This window comes from Lepidochelys kempii, chromosome 23 (genome assembly GCF_965140285.1).
Source record: "Lepidochelys kempii isolate rLepKem1 chromosome 23, rLepKem1.hap1, whole genome shotgun sequence".
Lineage (NCBI taxonomy): Eukaryota > Metazoa > Chordata > Testudines > Cheloniidae > Lepidochelys > Lepidochelys kempii.
The window spans coordinates 948,675-963,825 of NC_136402.1; the positions used below are offsets into that span (position 1 = coordinate 948,675).

The 15,151-nt window shown below is 64.1% G+C and overlaps 1 protein-coding gene across 5 annotated transcripts; it reads left to right on the forward strand.

Moving 5' to 3' along the window:
* Positions 1 to 1,782: 1,782 nt before the first annotated feature.
* Positions 1,783 to 14,514, forward strand: SPINT2 (serine peptidase inhibitor, Kunitz type 2). Of its 5 annotated transcripts, none has more exons than XM_073322327.2 (8): positions 1,783 to 1,940; positions 9,314 to 9,484; positions 9,939 to 9,998; positions 11,080 to 11,130; positions 11,549 to 11,752; positions 12,045 to 12,291; positions 12,474 to 12,515; positions 12,736 to 12,793. In XM_073322327.2, the coding sequence occupies exons 1-7, from the start codon at positions 1,829 to 1,831 to the stop codon at positions 12,481 to 12,483; spliced, it is 855 nt and encodes a 284-aa protein (XP_073178428.2). In that variant the 5' UTR covers positions 1,783 to 1,828; the 3' UTR covers positions 12,484 to 12,515; positions 12,736 to 12,793. The 5 variants fall into 5 exon arrangements, with proteins under 5 accessions (XP_073178428.2, XP_073178429.2, XP_073178425.2 ...); XM_073322324.2 differs by having other exon boundaries at positions 1,784 to 1,940; positions 12,045 to 12,215; positions 12,736 to 14,514; XM_073322325.2 differs by having other exon boundaries at positions 1,785 to 1,940; positions 11,591 to 11,752; positions 12,045 to 12,215; positions 12,736 to 14,514.
* Positions 14,515 to 15,151: the final 637 nt, after the last annotated feature.

Sequence of the window (15,151 nt, forward strand, 5' to 3'; positions counted from 1 at the left end):
GGCCCCAGCTCAGAGGTGGCCTGGGGTGGGGCAGGCTCTGGGCGTGGCAGGTTCGCTTGGCCAGAGGCTGCAGAAATGTGGCCTGAGAATCGTTACAGCCCTTAGCTGGAAGCGGCTCGAATCTTTAACATGCACATACCCCTCCCCAGGGGTGAAGCCTGCAGCCCCCCCAGGAGCCCTGGCCCATTACTGCAGCCGGGGGCCGGTCTTCCATAGGAACGCTGCCCTAAGCAACACCCCAAGTGTTTTAAATAGCCTGAATTAAAGGGGCTTTGTCAGGCCCGAGGGGAGAGACTTGGCCAGGTTTTGGTGCAGCCCTGGCAGCTGTGTGTAAGGTCCCTCTTTGGGGCAGGGACTGGTGTGGGCAGGGCCGGGTTCGTGGCTGAGGCCCCAGGCTCTGCAGAAACACACCTCATCACGGCTCTGAGGGCATAGCCCCGGGGCTCTCCCCTGGCCGAGGGGGGCTGCCAGCCAGGGCGAACAGGTGCCTGGCCTTGCACCCGCAGGGAAAAGCACCTCCCAGACCAGAACACTGACAAGAAACCCGCTTCCTGTGCCAGGAAAATCCCCCACCCCCCACCCCCATCCTCTTTGCCCACGACTGGCCGCCGGCCGGGATACAGCAGCTTGGCCGGGCTGGTGCCCTGTGGGGGCGTGAGCCCCCCAGTTCATGCCAGGCTCCCACTGGGGCAGGTGTGTGTGTGATTCCGGGCGGGGGCAGGAGGGGTTACGAATGAGGGTGTTAGAGCCATAACACGGCACTAACCCCAGGAGGAGGCTGTGACAAAGCGGGACTATTCTTAATGTTTCCTCTGAATCGTGTGGAGATTGGATCTCAAGTGAAGGGGAGATCTAGGTATGGTGACAGAAGGCCCAGCTAGACTTGCCTGGAGAGCCCTCTAGGGCTCTGCAACGATCATACACCCTTATCCCACCAGCTAGAGAATTAAGAACTGCCTAGGGGAAACTGAGGCACCCCCACACTATTCAGAGGAAACATTAAGAACAGTCCCGCTTCAGTCCCGCTTCGACACAGAGGCCGAGCCCGAGTCAATCATTGGCCCTCTTTGCCGGCCTCCCTCACCCCAGCACCCCGCCTGGAGCCTGGGCCCTGGGGCAGCCACTCCCCGGGAGCCCCCCACAAGCCCTGCACCTTGAGACTGGGTGCTGCGGTGTGCCAGGCCGGGCGGCGCTTTGGGGAGGGGCGGAGAGGCTGGAGCTTGGGGGTGGGTTGCAGAACTGGGGTGAGGGTCACAGACCCTGGGGTGGGGGTCCCCCTGCAGCCCGCAGCACGGGGGGGCCATAGACCCCATTTCCCCTCAGAACATGCTTTGGGGAGGGGCTGGAGTTTGGGGGTGGGTTGCGGAACTGGGGGGCGGGACCCAGAGCCCCGGGGTGGGGGTCCCCCCGCGGTCCCCAGCACGTGGGGGCCATAGACTCGCCCCCTCTGGATTTGTGGGGTTTCGGCACAAATTGGAGCCGCCGGGGCCGCGGGCAGCTCCTGCCGGGGTGGGGGGCGCTGCAGCCCCCCCCCCCCACGCGCGGCCCCTCCCCCGGCACCCGCAGTCCCCCGATCTCCCCTCCCCGCCCCCCGCCCGGGCTCGGACCCGCTCCCGCTCCCGCCGCCTCCAGCCGGCCAGGACGGTGGGGAAGAACCCGCCCCGTATGCAAACGAGTGGGCGTGGCCTCCCCGTGCAGGGGGGCGGGGGGGCGCGTCCCAGGTGAGGGCGGCTGCGATTGGGTATTCGCTCGGGGGGGCGGGAGCTCACCTGTGTGACGCGCGCGGCCGGGGCCGGGCCGGGCTCAGTCGGTAGGAGCCGCTCGCGGGATGGGGCGCGCGGGGCTGCTGATGCTGATGCTGCTGGCCGCGCTCGGCCCCAGGGTCCGGGGCCACGAGGGGTCGGGGGAGCCCGCGGGGAGCCCCGCGCCGGGGCCGCCGGGTAAGGCCGGGGGGACCTGGGGGCGGGGCTGGGAGCACAGCTGGGGCGGGGGCAGTGTGATAAGGGGCGTGGGTGCTGAGCGGGTGTGGGGAGTGCGCTGGGAAGACTTGTGGGGGGCGTTAGGAAAGTGGGGGCATAGGGGGCCCCCTGGGGAGAATGTGGGGGTGCGATCTGGGAGCATGGGTGAGAGATGGGGGGAGCCCTGTGGGGATAGGGGTGTAGGCCGAAGGGGGGCCTTGCTCGTTGGCTCCCCATGACTGTGGGGCGGGGGCGTGTGACCCCAGTTGCTGCCCTGGCAGCCTCCGGGTCAAACCCTGGGGCTGTAGCCAGGGGTGTGGATCGCTTCCCCTCCCCCAGTCCCCAGCTCTGCTGCTGGGGTTTTAACACCTGTTCAATGTCCTTCAGGGCCTGGCTTTTTGCCAGGGACTTCACCCCCTGCCCTGCCCCCGCCCGGGGGCCGCGGGAGCCTCCCTTGGCTGGGGTCCCCAGCAAAAGGGAGCCCGTCTTGACACCGGGGTGGGGGGTTCGCACACCAGCCAGCCCACCCCGGCTTGGTGAGGCTTCCTGGAAGAACCACCTGGCAGGGTGGTGGATGTTCCCTGGCGCTGTGCAGCCAGATGGTGGGTGTGTGAGTGACTCGACTGGGTGGGGGAGCCCTAACAGCCGCCGGAAGCGGACTCTGAGTCCCAGGGCACTGGCAGGGTGTTTGCGCTCGTGTCCCTGGCCAAAGGGTCCCCTCTGCCTGCTGCCCTCCCACCCCAGAAGTGGCTGCACCTCACTGAGGTTTGCCCCTGCCTTTACACTGCGTTCTCTGGCAGAGGGTCTCAAAGCTCTTTACCGAGGCTAGGCCTCCTGTAAGGTCCCTTCGCTGCCCCACTGTGGGCTGGGACCCCGCTGTGCAAGGGGCTGTACAAACAAAGCAAGAAGGTGCCACCTGACCCAAAGAGCTGGTCTGCTGTCCCTAAGGCGGGGTGGTAGAGCTGGGACCTGAACCCAGGAGTCCTGACCCCTGCACCCTGTGCTTTCACCACTGGGCCGAGTATCCTCTGTGTAGCTCTGTGGGTCCCAGGATATTGGAGAGACAATGGGTGAGGTCATGTCTGTTATTGGACTAGCGGCTGTTGGTGAGAGAGCCAAGCTGGTAACAGAGATGGCCTCCCCCACCTTGTCTCTGGGCTATCCTTTCCTGGGGCAGGGGCTCTAGCAATGGGCATTCTCACGCCCTTGCTCATCCCTGGAGGCGGATGGGATCAGGTTTCAATAGGAGAGTGCCTGCCCTCCCCTCTAGTCACTTCCCGCAGTGGTTCTCACCCGGGGGTGTGCTTACCCTGGGGGGTGCCAGGTCCGTCCACTCATCTGGAGACTGGTCTCGTTTTACAACAGGCTACATGAAAAGCCCTGGCACGGTCCGTACGCGCTAAAATTTCACGCAATGACTTGTTTATACTGCTCTGTGCCCTATCCACTGAAATGTAAGTGCCCTGTTTATAGGCCAGTCGCTTTACTGTATAATTATATGGTAAAAGTGAGAAAGTCGGCAATTGTTCAGTACTCCTGTGCTGGGACACGTCCCTATTTCTGTGTCTGATTTTGTAAGCAAGTGTTCAAGTGAAGCGAAACTTGGGGTACGCAAGACACCTCCTTCCCCGCCTCGCCCCACACTAGGGATTGTCAGCACCAGAACTGTTGTTAGAGGGGCTGGAGGGAAAGGGACGCTGGCGGGGCTCTCGGAGCCAGGATCAGGTTACCTGGGCCAGTCACATCCGGCTAAGGGCAGCCCCAGGCAGCTCGCCATGGAGGGGCGCCAAGGCCCAGGCTGCAGGGGAGCCGAGCAGCGCAGACCCTGGGGCGGAACCGGGGCTCACAGGTGAAGAGGGTGCCAGTCGCTGCCATTTCCCTGGTGTACCGTGCAATCCTCTGTAACCCAGAACCAGCCCCCGCGGGGTAAAGATGGCTCCTCTGCCCTGCTGCTCTGACTGTGCCGACTGAAGGTCATTGGCCTCCAGCAGGAAGCTTTCTGCAGCTTCCTCTCCCCACCCCACCTCCACCCTGTCAACAACACAACTTCCTGGTGAGCGCAGTCTGCTCTGCGGGCCCCGGCCTCCCACGGGTGAGCTCACCCTGCACCGGTGTAACCCAAGGGGTGAATTTAAACAGGGCTAGTTAAACGGGTGCAACCCTCAGGGTGGCTGCTCCGATTTGGGTTGAAGAACAGCTTGTTGCTGCTTAACCTAACCCTGTTCCCGCCAGCGAGAGGAAACCCAAGTGCTCACACGGGTTCGCACTGTTTAACTGGACTTGGCTTTTAAATAGATATAAATGGCATCGGTTTCCCCCCGTAGACGAGTCTGTTCTGAGGGTGTAATGTGCAGAGACACAGAGGGGCCCCGGGAACGCGATAGCTCCCCAGAGCTAAAACTGGGGGGTGGCAAAGATGAAGGGACTTGCCCTTCATTGAGGCCGTGTGGTCCGGAGACTCGGGACCTGCCGATTCAGGGTTGTCTGAAGAATTTCAGAGGGGCGCCGGTGAGGCCGAAGTGTGAGAGCATCACAGGGGATAGCCTCAATTGTTACTGGACACGTGCAGTCTGTGGGATGCTGAATTCACACACGTGGGGTGGGAGCTGGTCACCCTCCTGCACTCAAAGGGCTGTTAAAACTGCTAACCGCATCTATTATGGGAGTGTCTAAGGGCTGGCTGAGAACGGGCCGGGTGTGCGAGGGAGGGGCCGGGTGTGCGAGGGAGGGGCCGGGTGTGCGAGGGAGGGGCCGGGTGTGCGAGGGAGGGGCCGGGTGTGCGAGGGAGGGGCCGGGTGTGCGAGGGAGGGGCCGTACGAACACAGGCCAGGAGGCTCTCCTGCAGCGGCTGCATCTCCAGAGCTAGCGCCATTGCTGTTCTGTGCCCTGCACAGCGCTTTCCTCCCGTGCGAGACGTCCATGGCTCAGGGGTTATTTCCCGTGTTTCTCCAGGCCAGGGCAGCTCGATTTCTGTCCTTGGGGCAGGGAAACTCAGTGCGGGAGGGGGGGTCTGAGTCTCCTTGTGCTGTTGTTTGCACGGTGGTGTGACGAAGTGGGACTGTTCTTACTGTTTCCTCTGAATAGTGTGGGGGTGCCTCAGTTTCCCCTAGGCAGTTCTTAAGTCTCTAGGGGGTGGGATAAGGGTGTGTGATCCTTGCAGAGCCCTAGAGGGCAGGTGTGTGCAGGGGTCTGGACACAGACAATGGCCAACACCCTGTTTCCTGGCCACTGATGGCCTGGGCCCTTCCCCCCTACAAGGTGAGAGCTAAAGGGTTGGAGAACAAAGGAATCAGGTGACCTCCTGGCCTGGGGAAAGGGACAAAGCCCAGAGGAGGAGGGGCTGGAGGGAGTTTCAGTTGTGGGCTGGCTGGAGACATGGAGTGAAGGGCAGACGATGTCTGGCTCACTGCCCCCCGAAATGGACCCGGCTGAGGGGTCCTGTTCTCTGCACCTGCAAGCTCTGTGTTAGACCATGTTCCTGTCGTCTAGTAAACCTTCTGTTTTACTGGCTGGCTGAGAGTCCCGTCTGGCTGCGGAGTTGGGGGGCAGGACCCTCTGGCTTCCCCAGGACCCTGCCTGAGCGGATTCGCTGTGGGAAGCGCACGGAGGGGCACAGGATGCTGAATGCTCCGAGGTCAGACCCAGGAAGTTGGAGCCGGGTGAGCTGTGTGTCCTGAAGACAGGCTGCTCCCAGGAAGGCGACTGCCCCAGAGTCCTGCCTGGCTTCATGGGGAGCAGGCCCAGAGTATCGCCCGGGGGCTCCGTGACAGGTGCAAAGTGCCACCCTTCTGACATGGGTTGCTTCATGCCCGCTCTGGATTGGGTTAAACGCCTGCACAAGGCTCAGGGCAGCAGAAATGGTGCCCACGGGGCTGGCAGCTCCTCTGGAACCTGGTGTGTGACCCTCCCCTGGCTCGTCAGCCATGCGTGCGCCAGCCATGAGTCATGAGGCCGATGTGAACTGGTCTCCTGAAACCACGGTGGCCTGGCTGGGGAGGGCGTGTGCTGGGGTCACACCAAGGTGGTAACTACGCTGTTGCGTGCCCTGGCTGTGATGTCTCAGTTGCTGGCCGGTCCCTGCCCGGCCCAATGGCAGGTCACTTGCTTCCGGAGGGGCGGGGAGGGGTGTAGTGGAGATGTGAGAAACTCCAGCAGGTAAATACTCACTCCAATCCCGCCTCTCCATTGGCAGGGAGGAAGCAACTTGCATTTAAACTTGGGTGGGCACACTGGAGTGGCCTCTGATGGGGCTAGAATTATTCTTTGCAATTGCCCCGTTGTGCCAGGCGCTGTACACACCTGGGAGCTGCCCACACCAGTGGGTCACAGGGCGACCCAGTTCCTGGCCCAGGGAGGTCACGGTCTGATCGGTGGCTCAGAACTTCCTCTCTCAGGTCCTACGTGTCTGGGATTACAGAACAAACCCTCAGCGAACAGAAGCAGAGCAAACAGGTTCACAGCATCTGTCTCCCCCCCGCCCCTCCCTGTGTCTGAGTGGAGTGAATCATAGCTCCGTCTCTCAATGAAGCCCTCTGTTCCAAGGAAAGCGGGAGGAACTCGGTATTGTCTAGACTGGAGGTGGGCCTCCTGTTGGCAGCGGGAAGTAAACGAGTGCACGTCTGGCTCAGGCCCTGCCTGCAGTGGGCAGTGCGTGTGCCGAGAGGACGATGCCGGCCTGGTGAGCTCTGGTGCATTGAACAAACCCCAGCCCCTGGCAGCTTTAGTCGATCAGCGCCACCAAGGAGCACAAAGTGTCACTGCGGCTCCCTTGCTGAGAGGGGCCATAGAGAGCAGGGATTCGGGGCTTTCCCATGTCTCCTGCCTCTCTGCCTTGTTCCACTGTGAGCTGCAGCGGGGTAGGGAGGGGGCTGAGCGAGCTCACAGATAAGGGCACCTCTCTGACCTCACACACGTGGCTTGGGCGCCAGGGGCTTGAGCCAGCAGCCCACTGAGGCCAGTGGGTTGGATCAGGCCCTGGGAGGGGACTGCTTTGGGGCAGGGGGTGTCTCTTGGTTCGTGGGGGGAGAGGGCCTAGTCTGGGACTGAGCCTCTGAGATGCTACCCCCATGTAAATAATGGTGGCAAGCACCCTCAGCAAACCGAGCGTCCGGGGGTTCGGGTTATTGCAGAGCCGCAGCTCCGGGGCGTGAGCCAGAATGAAACTGCGGGTGGCAAAGCCAGTCCAGCCTGTTTTGGGTCACCGAAGGCTCTGGCCGGAATAGCTTGTGCCAGGAACAGGTGCGCCGGTGTTCTCGGGGGGGCTCCAGTTGCCCTGCCTGGCAGCTGGCGTTCCTGGCACTCGCCGCGCTGGAGGAGTCATGGGAGGCTCGAGCCTCTGTTCCCACAGCTTCCTCCCCTCCCCGGCTCCCTGATCAACCAGCCGAAGGGCTGGTGCAGGGGCCCCATGGAGGCTTTTACCTGCCTTTCCTGGGAGCTGCATTAGGGGCTTGTCTTGTCTGGCAGAATAGGTCGACATGGAAAGCTGCTTTGATCCCTTTGTTTTCTAACTCCTCCTTCCTCTTCCCAGCCCCATGGACTGAGGGGTCCGGGACAGGGACACTGGCTGAGGGGCTGGGCACGGAGACTTGTTTCATTGCTACCTGCCTTTTAAAGGTGACTTACAAAGCGGCGGGGGGAGGCCACTGGGCTTGAGTCTTTGCTGCTTTATGGTGGCTCAAGCCTGAAAGGGTTAAAATAAAGGACAGCCGTTGGGGCCTGGCTACCCCCTGGCTGGCCGTGGGCCTGGAGAACAGCAGGCTTAGCCTGCAGCAGGCACTTGGGGAAGTGAGTTCTGATGCACGGAGAGCCAAGGGGTTTTTATGGGGACCCCCCCCCAGGAGCTGGGAATGCAGCGACTGTTAGCTGGCAGCCTCCCTGCCCCTTGTGGGAGGAGTGCGTTGTAAACAGGCCGGGACCTCGGCTCCTCCTGGGGTCACGGTTCTGTGGGAGAAAGCTGGTCAGGTTTGCATCTGGGTCACTCAGGGCTGTTCCCGCGCTGGCGGCCTGTTGTGCAGCCCCTGGCGCAGGGGCTGGAGCTGGGATTGCGCAATGGGGATTTCTGTAAACAAGTCTGGCTCTGGCCAGGCGGGAGGGGCCTGGCTGTGGAGGCATTGCTGGCTCCTGGTGCCCTGCGTGTCTGACCGTTTTAAGGGGGGTTGACACCCCTGTGCTTCGTTCCAAGCAAGAGGAAGGTGCTGGAGAGCTGGCTTGAGCGCTGCTTGTGGCCCCAAGGCTGCCCTCCCGCTGTGCTAGCTGGTTTGGGAGAAGGCTCCCCTGGCTGTATGCAGGCGCCTCGGGTACAGAGTTAATCCGGACCTGGCCCAGACACTGACGGGGTGGGGAACGGAGGAGACCTGCTTCCACCTGAAACAACACAGAAAGGAGGGCGGGCAAACCCCGAACAGCCTCTCTGAGCGTATCCTGCTTTCCCCTCGGCCTCCTGCCAGGCCTTTGCTAAATCCCTGTTTACCAACCATGGAACCAGTCCTGGAACCAGGAAGCACTTGGAGGGTCTAATTTAGAAACTGCTTTGCAAGAAGTGCTGTGAAAACCAGAAAGCATTTTGGGGGCTCCACACGGGGCGGGGGGGGGCAGCCCCTCACCTTTACAGGCAGCCCTGGGGAGAGCTGGGGTTCTCGGCCCGCCATAGCCCTGGTCCTGCAGCTGTGGGAAGAAACTGGGCTCCACCCGGCAGAGCAATGGCTGCAACACTCTGGCCCAGTTCTCGGCCTGGCATCCCAGGCCGTCGCTTGCACCACGTGCAGATGCCCGAACCGCACTGCCCTGGGTGGGGAGATCAGAGCCAAGGCCCAAGGGCTACAGCCCCGGTTGGGGGGCCTCGAACCTGAGCTCCGCCACCCAGGGCTTCGGCCCGAGGCAGCGGGACTCGGGCTTCTGCCCTGGGCCCCAGCGCGTGTAACGCCAGCCCCGGCGACCCCATTAAAACCGGGTCCCGACCCACCGTTTGAGAACCGCTGCCAAACCCAGCGGACGGGACAGGTCTGAGCGGCGTTCGCTCTGCAGTGGTTAGATGGCTGCCGAGGGGGGGCCCCCTCCGCGCAGTGTCCTCTCGGCCAAGCTGCCATTTCGGACTTTCTCCTGGCCACGGGAGGAGCTGAGGCTGCTTCCTTACCCGCCACGCCGACTAACGCCTGGCTGGGTGGGCTGAGTGCGCGGGTGGCCTGCTGCGCTGACCAGCTGTCTGTAGATTTCCCCGTCCGTCGGGCCGTCTGTGCTGTGCTTAGGTTGCCGGCCGCTCGGGGCAGGGCCCGTCTGGGTCCGGTTTGTGCCGCGGGGTCGGGCGCTTACAAAACGTGAGCTTACCGCTGCTGAGACGCTTCTGCTTTCGTCTCCAGAGCTCTGCCTCTTGCCCAAGGTGGTGGGCAAGTGCCGGGCCGCCTTCCCGCGGTGGTGGTACAATGCCACAAGCCAGGCGTGCCAGCCTTTCACCTACGGCGGCTGCGGGGCCAACCTCAACAACTTCCTGGTGGAGGACGACTGCCGGGCGAGGTGCGTGGCGGCCGGAGGTGAGTGCGCGGGGGGGTCCCGCTGTCGTTTCGGGCTGCGGCCTCGTGTGGCCTGGCTGCTGCGTAGCTTGGCAGAAGGTCTAGGGGGCTGTGGGGTGCCCGGCCGCAGCACACGCCTGCCAGGCAGGGAGCATTAAGGCAGGGTTGGGGACCGAGCAGGAGCAGAAGGAGACTAGGGAAGAAACGTCTCTCGCCCCTGAGCTGCTCAGAGGCACAATGGGCTCGCGGCGAAGGGGCTGGGACTCAGGAGAGTCTGTGTCACGGACAATAATCTGTCCTGGCTCCAGGGAACCCCAAGCTCGGCTGCAAGGCAATAGATCGCCAGGTGCGGTACCCATAGCCAACGGGCACTGACGCGGCCTCCTCTAGCAGGCTGGCCTAGTGGAGGGGGAATGCTTGGCTTGCGCGTTTCGCTCTCAGCGCAGGCCTGACGTTAACCCCCCTTGATTTCCAGATGGGGAGGACGTGAACGAGATTCCGCAGGCCAGCCACAGAGTTGTGCAGAGTGCAGACGGTGAGCATCAGGAGCCCCTGCCGCTGGAGGAGGGCAGGGGTTTCTGGCTCTTCTGTAGGGACCAATCCTGCTCCCCACCCTGGGACAGAGCCCTCTTAGGGCTCTCCCAGCCCTGACTTTGATAAACAGGACATGCTGAGTGGCTCCTTGCTGGGGACGGGCGCCTTTCCCTTGCGTAGCATTGAGATAAGCAGCTGCCAGGAATGTGCCCTTCTGGTGAACCAGGAACATCTCATGGCGCATTGCTCAGCACCCTGCTGACTGCGGCCCAGCCCTGGTGAGCCCTGCAGCCCGTCTAGGCCTGGCGTTCCCCTTAGCCCAGGGCTTGTGTGGAGCTGGATCGTGGGCACTGATGGTGGCGGCTCGACCCTCCCTTCCCAGTGACTGGCAGCTGCTGTTCCCCCTGGCTCCGGCTTCCCATTCCCTTGAGAGCGGGGGTCTGCATGTCAGACTCTGGAGCCCCTCAGCCCCGCTCTTGCCCCCTTCCTCCCCCACCCCCCGAGGCAGGGAGAATGCTCAGGCCAGGGTCACTGAGGTCTCCTCCCCCCGGGGGCTGCCTCCTGCCCTGCGGTGAGTCCCGGGCTGCGTCCAGGGCTGGGAACCTTGTGCCTGGACAGTGGGGGCAGGACCCACCCCACCCGAGTCTGAATAAGTGGCCAGGTATTGCGGGAGTTACCGGCTGGAGAACGATCTGCAACGGCCGCCATCGGCCTCAGGCTGCTCCCGTGTGACCCCCGCGGCTCTGCAGCATCCAGCCTGGTGCTCTGGGGCTGAGTGGGGGCGTTAAAGCCACCTGGCGCCCCTCCTTAGCAGGGCGCATGGGCCGTGCTTAGGGCATTGGGCTAGGGCCTGAGACTGCTGGCTCTGCCCTGCCTCCCTGTGCCCTGGCGTGAGTCTCCCTGGGCCTGTCTGCAGAACGGGGGCGGTGGCCTGGAAGGACGGAGGTGCACCTGGCTGCAGGGCTCAGTAGGGACCTGCCCTGCAAAGGGAGCCTGGAGCTGGTTCTGCAGCAGCTCTGGGTGCTGGATCGGCTGCCGCGAACCGCCCTGACATGCCTGTTTTCTCTCTCTCTCTGTCCCAGAGGAGTCCCGTGGGCGCGTCCAGCCGGCCAACAACACTTTCACCTACGAAGGTAACGTTTCTCCATGCCTCTGGGGAGGCTCGTCTGCCCCGTGGGCCGGGGCCCCATGGGCTGGGCGGTGAGGCCACGTGCCGGGGGTGGGTGTCCGGAGAACTGGTCACGCTGCCCCCTCGCTGAGCGGCGACTCGCGGGGAGATCCGAGCGGCGCTGGCAGGAGCGGAGACAAGGGGCTCGGTTCCCTGCGCTCCGGGGGCTGTGTCCGTCCGTCTGCTGCAGTGGCAGGACGGACGCTGGCTGGAGCAGGTGACCTGGGGGCGGGTTACTGAGCCTACCCCACTGGGGCGATGCACCAAGTGTGTGAGCCTAGGGAAAGCAAGCCGGGTCCTGCTGGGGCAGCGGTTCCTCTGTCCTGGGCTGCTGGGGGGGGGACCCCCTGGGGGCGGGGGATAACCGTGCCCCCCTGCTCTAGGCGAGAGCTTTAACGCTGCTCCCTCGCCCTGCCTGTGCCCAGAGCGCTGCCTTGCCAAAGCCGCCACCGGCCTGTGCCGTGCCTCCTTCCCACGCTGGTGGTTCGACGTGGAGTCCAAAACCTGCCGCCAGTTCACCTACGGGGGCTGCGGAGGGAACCCGAACAACTACCTGAGTGAGGCCGAGTGTCTGGCCAGGTGCTCAGGTGAGTGCGGTCCGGTGTGGGCCTCTGAGTCCCAGGCCTGCCCCTCCTGACACCCCGACGCCGCGTGCCAAAGGGCGAGGAGCCGGGGCCAGTCCCTGGGCGACCTCTGTCCCTGCCCTATCAAACCGCACGGGCCGTGGCCGGGGCTCCTGGCGCCGGGGGGAGTGCGGGGGTAGGAGCAGGCTGGCTCACCGGCCTCTGTGGGCGCCTCCTTGTAAGGCAGAGCTGGTGCTGTGGGGCAGGGAGTGGGGAGCCAAGTCCCTGTGCTAATGCGCTGACCTGTCCCCCCCAGAGTCCTGTGCTGCGCCCCGCCTGACCGGCCCCTGCCGCGCTGCCTTCCCCCGCTGGTACTACGACCCGGCTGCGCAGGCCTGCAAGCAGTTCGTCTACGGGGGCTGCAAGGGGAACAAGAACAACTACCTGCAGGAGGAGCTGTGCCTACGCCAGTGCCGTGGGGCTGCGGGTGAGGGAGGTGCCTGCTCCGTGGGGGCCGCTCGTGGCCCCCCCTGGGCGGCTCCCTGCAGCGAGGCAGGGTTTAGGTAGGGGGCTGGCGGAGCTCTGGGTTGGCCGGCACGGCCCTGGGGATTGCGGTTTGCGTGGGGCGCTGGGCCGGGCCCTCAGCTGGCTGCTGACCCAGGGAGTTGGAAGATGCTCAGGGGGCTAGACAGGAAAGGGGCCGTCTAGGGCGCAGCCCGTCTCAACTCGCCTTTCCCGCTTGCAGGGGGTGCTGAGGGGCCGGAGCCGGGCGTTCACTCCACCAGAGGTAAGCGGCGCTCGAGCGCTCTGTCTGCCACGCGGTCTGGGTGGGATCCCCGTGGCCGGGCTGGGCTCCGCCCTGGGCCTGGGGCTGGGGACGTGGGCAGAGCTGGCCCTGGCTCCAGCTGGGGTCTCCCCACTCCTTGGCCCCTGCTGCTCTGCTCAGGCTGTGCCGGGAGGGGTCTGGCTCCGAACGCTGCGGCTCACTGGGCCTCTCCTCCCCACAGCGGTGGCCCTGGCCGTGCTGCTGGCCATCCTCGTCGCTGTCCTCCTGGGCTCCGTGGTCGTCTTCTTCGTCTGGCTGTGCAGGAGGAGCCAGGAGCTGTCCCTGAGTGTGCCCTGGAGCCCCCTGGACGACAAGGAGTACCTGATGAGCAATGCCTATACGCTGTGAGGCCGGGCGCCGGCCCAGGGGCTGCCCCTGCTCCGCTGGGCTTTGGCCGCGTGTATACAGCAGAGAGCGGCACATGTCCGGAGAGGGTGACTCGAACCGGCACGAGCCGGGTCTGTAGGAATATCCCTGGGTTATAAACTCCCCGCGCCAGCAGCCGCTGCGTGTTTGTGCCCCGGCCACATGGGCGGGGCCTTCGCTGCACCAAGGGCTCTTTTTGGTGTCCTTGGTTCCACTTTTTTAAACTTTTTTTTTAAACTTTTTTTTTTACCAGAATAATTACTGTGAAAACTGCTAGTGGCAGACACCTGGGGTCTCAGACACCTGCCCACCCAGCAGGGCCTCGCTGGGGCTCTGGTGCTGTTCCTCTGCTTAACCAGCCTTTATAATCTTGGGGGGGGGTTGTCTGGTTGGGAAAGATTTAAATAGCCAGATCCCCATGAGTGCTGGCCGCTCACAGCCCATGCCTGCCTGGGGTGCTGTGGGGCCCCGTTCCCTAAAGTGCGGAGCAGCCGCTGGGGGTCCCGCCCTGCGGGGCTGCTCAGGGAGCTGGTGGTAGGATGTCCCCGGCATGGGCGTCGTGAGCGTCGGAGGTATAAACGCACGGTGGGTGCCCCACAGGCAGGGGGTCTGGAATTCTGTGAGCAGCCTGCCCAGTCCCCAACCGCCCCCCTCCGCTCTGCCTCCTGTTGCCACTGAGCAGCTGATTTGCCTGGGGGACCCCATCTCCGCCCAGCCCCTGCCTAGCAGGCCCCGAGCTCCTGCCCCACGGCACGGCACTATGCTGGCTGTAACTTCCTGGTCAGACCTGTCCTGGCTCCAGGCACGCTGGTGCCATGGGATCAGGGTGGCAGCACTGTGGGTGGGGTGGGTGACTCAAACCCTGGCCCTGAACCTGGCATAACAACAGGGGCCAGGAAGTTTCTGGGCTGGAGGGATCCAGCACTGCCCTGTGGGTATATTCCCTTCCCCACCCCCCGCTTCCCTAGCAAGTGTCTGAGCCGAGTCCTCCCATGGGCCCAGCCAGGCCCCCCTAGCCCAGCAGCTGTGGCTGCAGGGCTGAGAGATGGGCCGCCTGCCCCTTGGGCTCCCAGGGAGTGGGTGTGTTAGGCCCTGTTAACTCTTCAGGGCTCTGCAGCCGTGGGCTGGGCAGCCGCAATAGGGGCATGGGCAAGTCCATACCAGGGAGGGCGCCCCGTCCCTGGGAGAGCAGGGCCGTTCTGGCCTGCAGGGTGCTCCCAGTGGCTGGCACTAACCGGAGCTCAGTGCAGCCCACGCTCCAATGCCTTTCCATGGCATAAACCTCCTTGAAACACCCCAGGGACCGTTCTGGCTGGGTCTCCCCTGGGCTGGGTCCCTGGAGCGAGTTGTGGCCGTGGGGCACTCACTCCCCCATTCCAGCTCTGCCTCCGCTCGGTGTCTGATGCCAGCCAGCACCTGGGCCCGCCGCAGCCCCCTGGCTCCCGGTACTGGCGGGGGTGGGCAGGGCCCGTTCTCGCGTCTGAGCCCCCTGTCGCTGGCAGTCTGTCTACAGTGTGGGGCGTGGAGCTCGCTGGGCTAGCTGTTAAATTGGTTTTTTACACTGAGATTTCTTTGAATAAAGGAAAGAAGGAAACCGTTCCTCTCCTGCGCCTGCCTGGGCCCCAGCCCTACCCACACACCTGTGAGCGTCGCACCCGCTGGGGTTCTTTAATGGAGACAAGCTGAGTGCACAGGAGCCGACTTTCTCCTCCCCACTCCCCCCCCCCCAGGACAGGAGCCGCTCTCCCATCCCCTGAGCGCTGGGGGACTCGAGAGTAGTTGGGGCCGAGCCTTGGCCGTTGTCTTCCTGCCCAGGCTGGGGGCCAGGGCGGGGGGCCACACAACTCGTCCAGCTGCAGTGACATGCAGAGCAGGGAGATCAGCCCCGGGAGTCCGTCTGTCTTGCCCAGGCTACTGGCCCCCAGGGCAGAGCCAGCTGCTAAGGGACACATGCCCAGGGCTGGCACCGTGCTGGATTAGCCTAGGTCAACCTGTGCCAGGCTTTGGGTGGGCACTGAGCTAAGCCAGCCTCGGACCTGGCCCCTTTGGCTGAAGCTTGTGGGCAGGGGCCTCGTGCCACGCTGTGACACACGCTGGGGGGGCTGCTGCAGGGCTCCTGGTGCACTCACCAGTGTCTGTCCAAGGCAGAGCAGGGGGTGGCACCGGGCGCGGGGGGGGCAGAGCTCCCTGGGGGGGACGGGCAGGAGCATTGGTATAAAATGGAAACGAGG